Consider the following 7,641-nt stretch of genomic DNA (forward strand, 5'->3'; position numbering starts at 1 on the left):
TATCAAGTTAATACCTTGTGGTTTCTCACTTTATCACTTTAGTAGCCTGTGGTTTAAAGTGTATCAAGTTAGTACCCTGTGGTTTTATTTTTGTATTAAGTTAGTATTCTGTGGTTTTATTTTTATATCAAGTTAGTACCTTGTGGTTTTTAAACCACAGAGCACTAAAGTGACAAAGTGCGAAACCACAGGGTACTAATTTGATACACTTTAAACCACAGGGTACTAAAGCGAAAATGTGCGAAACCATAGGTACTAACTTGATACATGCACCTTAAACCACATGGTACTAAAGTGAGAAAAAGTGAAACCACAAGGGGGGTATTTAAAGTTTTTCCTAAAAAATATATATAGAGAGTTTAATAAAGAGATAGATTAAAGAAGAATTAAAGTTTAGTATTATCAATATAAATTAAAATTTGATGAGGGAACCAAATATTCACCAAAAGTTATTCATTTATCTCTTGTGAGGAGAAAAAAAAAAAAAAAAACATTGTTTTTTGAACAGGGTAATTTGGAAAATATTCTAGAACCCCCATTTTAGGAATATTTACTTGATTTTCTTTAAAACATTTTTCAATTATCGTTAGATCTTAAACAAGCATTTAAGTATTTTGTGTTGTTGATGGATTTGTTCAAATTGGAGGGGAAAAAGGTAAAAGAACAAGACCAAATTATTCAGTTCAAATTGTAAGATTTGAATTGTTCAACTCAGATCTAATCACAATTGGGAGATGATCAGTAAACGTCATATGTTGATGAAATTGTCCTCCAGAGTTTCGCAACCTAGGAATTGAACTTAGTAAGTTTCACCCTTTCATCTCAGAAGATTCTAAGGCCTTCATAACTTGGCCTTAGTCTCTTCAACTTCAAATTTTGTTAATTTAAACTCCAGCAACAGATCTATGTTAAAGTCCAACAAAGAAAACAAACTAATGTTAAAATTAATGACAACACAGATTGGATAATTGTGATCTAGTATCAATGTTAAACTAATTAAACTATGTCATGTCCAGTTTTATATATGCCAATGATGCAACTTGCAAGATTTGAAAGGTGAAAAAAAAAGAGGGGGAAGTAATAAGCAAAACTAATGTTGAGATGATCAAAGAAAAAAAAAGGTGGTCATAGTTCACCTAGTATGAATGGCATGGTCTTGAAGCCACCCTGCTTACTCTCCTTCTCTCTTCCTGCATCCTCAGCCATTGTTAAGAACTTACACAAGTGTCAAAAAAAACCCTCCAATGAGAGAGAGAGAGAGAGAGAGAGAGAGAGAGAAATGCACAGTGAGTTATGGAGCAATGTAGTCCCCCTCTCTCTCTCTCTCTCTCTGTATCTCAATCCTCTGCATGTGAGGGGATGGAGCTATATATATATATATATATATATATATATATATATATATATATATATCTCTGCTTAGTTACTGTGTAGTAGTGTGTACACCCTCACCTATAGCTCCCAAAAGCTAATTACTAGGTGCCACTCCTTGGGAAATGTGAAGGACCAAAAGACAACAAAATCACTCTCTCAATATTTCAAGGATATTCTTGGTTGGACTAGGTTTGCCAAGTGGCTGTAAACTAGACTTGGCAATCTCGATCCATACTCGCGGGTGCCCGCGGGTTATCCGCAAATTTGCGGATATAGATATCAACTTTTTCAACCCAAAAAATTACGGGTAAAACGGGTGGATACCCATTAAGTTGTGGATATTTTTGGTAACCCGCGGGTACCCACGGGTACCCGCACATATATTTTTTAATTACAAAATATATTTTCTTAATTAAAATATATATATTTTTATTTACTCATCCTACAAATTCTAACTTTAATTTTTTATCACGTCTTTTATATTACAAAATTTTTAAGCTCTAAGACTTTAAATATTTTTATTGTATGTTATGATATTTTAAATAATAAGTTATGCTATATTTTAAAACTTATATATATATATGTATTTTGCATTTAAAAAATATAAGAGAAAAAAAAAATTTATGGGTAACCCGCATACCCACCCGCCCACCCGCGGGTGGGTATGGGTAATAATGTTGGCTACCCAAAAATTTATGGGTAAATTTTACCCATGCCCAAATAATTTGTGGGTACAATAACTCGCCCGCGGGTTACCCAATCCGCTCGTTTGCCAGGTCTACTGTAAACTAAACTTTTCAATATTAATTAATACCATTAAAAAAATGTGTTTGGTCTCAGCTAGGGTGGCCTCTTATGATTTTTTTTTTATGTTGGATCATGTGAAGTTATATTCCGAGTCGACGTCATGGTTAAAATGTTAAAGATTTGAGATTTATGAATGTTGGGTAACTAAAATTTGAGGTTTGAATACTGATACTAAAACGTATCTAACAGGTCCCTCAAAACACGAAACATAAAAAATTATTTTTTTATACTGAGTACTAGTACTCGTTTAGAGTACCAGCATTGCCAGTACCAGTGCTCCAAGTTGAATATCAGTACGTAATTCCGCGATGGGCTAGGTGTATTGGATTTTACTTTAATTTGATCTTAGCTTATTCCTAAAGATTAGAGGGGGCCCAGAAACACTTTTTTAAAAAATTCTTAAGAGACAACGATGCCTAAAAATAAATGGGAGACTCAAATGCACAGCAAAAAGCGTTTTCAAATAGTATTAGAATTTTTGGATTAATAAAGTCTTGTAATTAATATTTTAAAGAAGTGAGCTCCATTGTAAACACCCTCATTGAGAGAAAAATATGGAGAACATTTAAGAGACGGTTTATTGTAATCTAATCTTACTCATTGTATTTTTGTATCATGGATTAATCGAAAAACGGTGGCCTTGCTTGGACATAGGTCGACTCATCGTTGGCTGAACCACATAAATTCTGTATTCTTGTGTTCTATTGTTTGTTTTATTGCTTTGTTATTCTTATGTTTATTTTCTACAATCTTCCTCGTCTGTTTTCATCTACGAAAAATCTTTGTTTCCGCTACGGTCTTGTGCTATGTGGGTTTGAGATTTGCTCGGTAATCCTACGATCGTTTCCTTTTATATTTTACTAAAATTTGCTAATAAAAATGGCTTGATTGTTAGTACCGAGGTCCCAAATTTGAATCCTAATTAATTCACATTTCCAGCTAAACTTATTTCTTCTAAAACAAATAAATGAAAGCCGGTAACATACTAGTTTTCTCTAAAAAATAAAATAAAATAAAATAAAACATAACAAAAATACAAATAAAAATACCTTAAAAAATATAATTATCACAACTCACGTGTTTTTGCCTCCTCTAACGGTAACTACGTACGCACCTTCTTGTAATTACCCAACGTGGTAAACCCAATTCACACCCACAATTTTGTGTTGATTCTTTCGAGACGTACGTACACTTCAAATGTTACTAGTGGGTCATTTTCTAAAAGGGTTTGGCTCGTTTGTGTGTCGTTCGTGCCCGAGGGACCACGGTCGATATTGATGCGTCACACGCGACAATTAAAGCTCGTAGGTGTCCTTTCACGGCTCCATCTTGAACCCACCAAAAAATTTAAAAAAATAAAAAAAAAGGTTAATCTCATACATGTCCATACAAATATAGTAAATAATAAATATATCTTTATAAAATTCAATTTTTATATATTGTTTTTATAAAAATTTTAATATTTTTAAATATATATCTCTCTGGTTTGTTACCGTTAGAGAACAGTTAAAGAAACTAACCATGATAAATATGTCCTTCCAAAAATCATAACAGTATAATATAGAAACTAACCAGGGCAAAATATTTAATTTATAATTAACTAAATTTTTCTAATGGATTCTAACGACAGGGACCTATTTAAAAACATCAAGACTTTTACAAAAACAATATATAAAAGTTGAACTTTGTAGAAATATATATTTGTCATTTACTGTGTTTGCAGTGATCTGTATAAAATTAACTCAAAAAAAAAAAAAATCTTCAACTAATCAAATTATTTTATTAAAATTTACTTTTCTCATCACAATATCTAGAAAGATACTTTTAATACATTTTTTTCCTTTTAAATGACGAGATGTAATTTATTGAAAATAGATAGTGTCCGGCTACTATAGTCTTATGAGTATAGGTTTTTTGCTGTTAGATCTAACTCTTTAATTATTTCCTTCCGTTAGATCATACTATTCAAACCAACCACCCACTCAACCCTAAGAAATCACTATCACTCTAGCTAATCAAAAATCACTATCATCCTAACCGTACATCTCTTCATCCAACGGTCGAAAACTTATAAATACAAAGGGGCCTATCCTCGTAAGAGTATAGTAGCTCTAGCCAAATAGATGATTTTGATATAGCTGTTACACTATATAAATTTTCTTCCGTTTAGAGGCCTGTAGGTATTTGAGGCCTAACAGGTAGGTTCTGGTTACACATTATTGAGTTCCCTAAGAAAAGGTTACTCATGTGGCTATTATTGCGTACTTGGTATTGGAAGCTTATAGCATGCCCTAGAAGCTTAGAAAAGGGCCAAGATGTTTGGGCTAAGCTCATCCAAAAAATAAATAAATATATAAATATGTAAATAAATAAGTATAATACTTCAAAAAGTTTCACATCGAATACTTTTTTTTTTTTTTTTTTTTTTTTTTTTTTTTTTTTTTTTTTTTTTTTTTTTTTTTGCTATTGCAATCAAGATATTCTTTTTTAGTCCTTTGCCAAGCATTGGAAGCCATGATTTGTTCGATATCACATTATACGTAGAACGTGAAACAACCATTCATAAAGAAAACAAAAGAGGTTGAATATATATGTATGTGATAACGACACCTAATTAATTTATTTTATGCTCATATGGGAAAATAAAAAAGTTACACTGAGCACAATATTCTTGCATTCAAACGGGTCCCAACGGGTACACATGTGAATCTAATTATTGCTCACGTTTTGTTTTTTACTTAGTTTGATTTTATTTAGCAAGTTGAGCTACTCCACTATTAACAATATATAAATAACTTTTATTATCAACTTTTTTTACCTTTCTATTATTACCATTCCGCCAATCACCGTCAAATTTTAGATATACTAGTTATAGTGCACGTGCATTGCACGTAACATTTAATTAAATTAAATTTATATTTATATTTAAAATTTAAGTAATTATTGGTGGTATAAATTTATTTATTAGTTAATTTTTTTCTAATATTAATTTTTTTAATGTGTATCCAAATTTTAAAAATTTGAAGTAATTATAAATTTTAAATTAATACATTTAGATTTAAATTTATGAATAAAACTCAAATTTTGAAATTAATTTTGAATCCATTATTTCAATATAAATAATTATTAAAGACATTAATTTATTTATCATCCCATCTATTTTTCAAAATTGATATATTTTCAAGTTAATTAATTATTTTCAATGTGAAATACTGTTTACACACCCAAAATATTAAAATTTTAATTAATTTCAAATTTTAAATTAAAATATTAATTCACATTTGAAATTATGAACCAAATTTAAAATTTAAAGTTGATTTGATAAGCTTATTTAAATCATTTTATTTTTCAAACCTTTTTTTTAATTAGCTAATTGAGAGATAGTAGATACAAAATATTTTCAATGTTTGTTGCATAGAGATTTTCGTTTTTTTGATAAGTATGAAATATTATTTTATGGGGTGCTTGTGAAAAATATTCTACAGCAAATATCCTTTAGTTGACAAAAATTTGAATAAGTATAAATTTTTTTTAATTCTCACAAATGAAATGCAATATTTTTTCCGACTAAAAAAAGGTTTGTCAGTGTCAACAATTATTTTAATAATTATCTCAAATCAATATCAATTTGTGAATCATATTTATCTATAAATTTAAATTTTTAAATTGTAAATTTATATGTTATATTTTATTGAAAAAATATCTCATATTTCAAATATTAATAGGTAAAATTGAGATAATTTTTATATATTCACCTTTTAAAAAATATGATTAAATATTATATATGCGGAAGGTATTATGTGATTGGATTTTATATAGGTGGCGGATATTATGTGTGAGAAATAAAATATTTAGAAATGCGAATATTATTTGTTATAAAATATGATATTATGTGGGCGGCGGTTATTTGAGGACAATTTAGGTAAAAAAAGTGACAGATACTTAATTCGTTAGTCATTGGATTAGATCTAATGACTAAGAATTAATATATGTTATGATAATTTAAAAATAAAATAAAAATTGTACGACTGTGATTTTTGAATGAATGATATTATTAGTATGTGATTGAAATTATATTAATAGGGACCGGCATTTTGGGAAAGAGAAAAAAATTCAAAACTCACGCTTTTATAAGTAGTATAGGTATAGATAATAGTTAAAAAGTTGATAGCAGATATTTTTTTCATACTATCAATCGTTATTGTTCTGAAGAAGTTGTTGTCGACATTTAAATAAGCATGGTCAAAGAATGAAATGGTGAAAATGATTTCGGCGAGTAGTGATGTCGAAAAGCAGGCAGTATTGGTCTTGAAATGCGCCTGCATGCGTCGGAAATCAAGAGGCCGACCTATTTGAATTAAGTGGTTCAAAATTCGAACGGGCGCGATCGACGGGGTAAGGTCCGTAAGGAGTCAAAATATGGTTTAGAAAGGAGGATGGCGAGATGTGGGAATTACTCCGCCAGTTACAAACTATATGGCTATAAGAGAGAAGGAGCTTATACACATAAAAGATAATCTGAAATTTCGAAGATCCTTTAGACCCATCACTTTTTGGTGGAAGGGTGTTCTATGCATTAAGGAAATCTTCAAATGGGGAATCTACTTTAAATTGGGTAACGGGTGTAGCATCAACTTCTGGTCGGACCGCTGGTATGGGAAAACATCTTTGCAATCATCATTTCCCGAGGTGTATCTTTTATCAAATCACTCTTATCCGAAAATTAGTGAATGTCTGAGGAGCGACGGCTAGCAGTGGAGCAAGATCATAGGTGGTGCCAACCTAACCAGAGCCGGTCTGAATTCTAGCTTTTCATCTCTTAGGGATAGGATCTCCGATAGCGTGCATTGGCGTTGGAAGTCTGACGGATGCTTTACAGTGAAATCAGCCTATTCTGCATTCAGTGACAGGGGTACGAGGGACTCCCGAGCTCACAAGATTTGGAGGCTCCGTATACCTTTGAAGGTGAAAGTCATTTGCTGGATCGTACTTAAGAAGAGACCGCTTACAGCAGATAATCTCTTAAAGAGAGGATGGACCGGCAGTACAACCTGTGTGTTGTGTGGGTCTATAGAGGAAACGGTGGATCATTTATTCACCCGGTGTGTTTTCTTTAAATTTTTAGTGGTGATGATCATGGAGAGCCTCCAGCCTAGTGATTTGGGAGATGAGGTGAATTTAGTATGGAATAGGTGGATTACCAGAAGTAGCCCCAGACTTTGCGTACCAAAATGACCGGACTTGTAGCTTGCTATTGGGTTATTTAGATGATTCGGAATGCGGCTATCTTTCGCCAGGTTCAGCCAGACCCCACACGTGCAATTTACAAGATTAAACACCTGGTGAACCTGTGGGAGCAACATCTCTCATCTCAGAAGCAGTAGCTATTTTTTATTTATTTATTTTTTTTTAGCATCCTCTTCGAGGCCTGAGTTGTCTCACCCCTATAGCTTAGTTCAT

The 7,641-nt window shown here is 31.6% G+C and overlaps 1 protein-coding gene across 1 annotated transcript in view; it reads right to left on the minus strand.

Moving 5' to 3' along the window:
- LOC109709238 (protein NRT1/ PTR FAMILY 3.1-like) overlaps positions 1-1,354 on the minus strand; it is a 7,925-nt gene extending 6,571 nt beyond the window's left edge. The window contains exon 1 of the mRNA XM_020231365.1: positions 1,137-1,354. Within this exon, the coding sequence (XP_020086954.1) occupies positions 1,137-1,206 (70 nt within the window). The 5' untranslated portion in view covers positions 1,207-1,354. The remainder of the gene's footprint in view (positions 1-1,136) is intronic.

The sequence above is a fragment of the Ananas comosus genome, linkage group 4 (genome assembly GCF_001540865.1).
Source record: "Ananas comosus cultivar F153 linkage group 4, ASM154086v1, whole genome shotgun sequence".
NCBI classification, from domain to species: Eukaryota; Viridiplantae; Streptophyta; class Magnoliopsida; order Poales; family Bromeliaceae; genus Ananas; species Ananas comosus.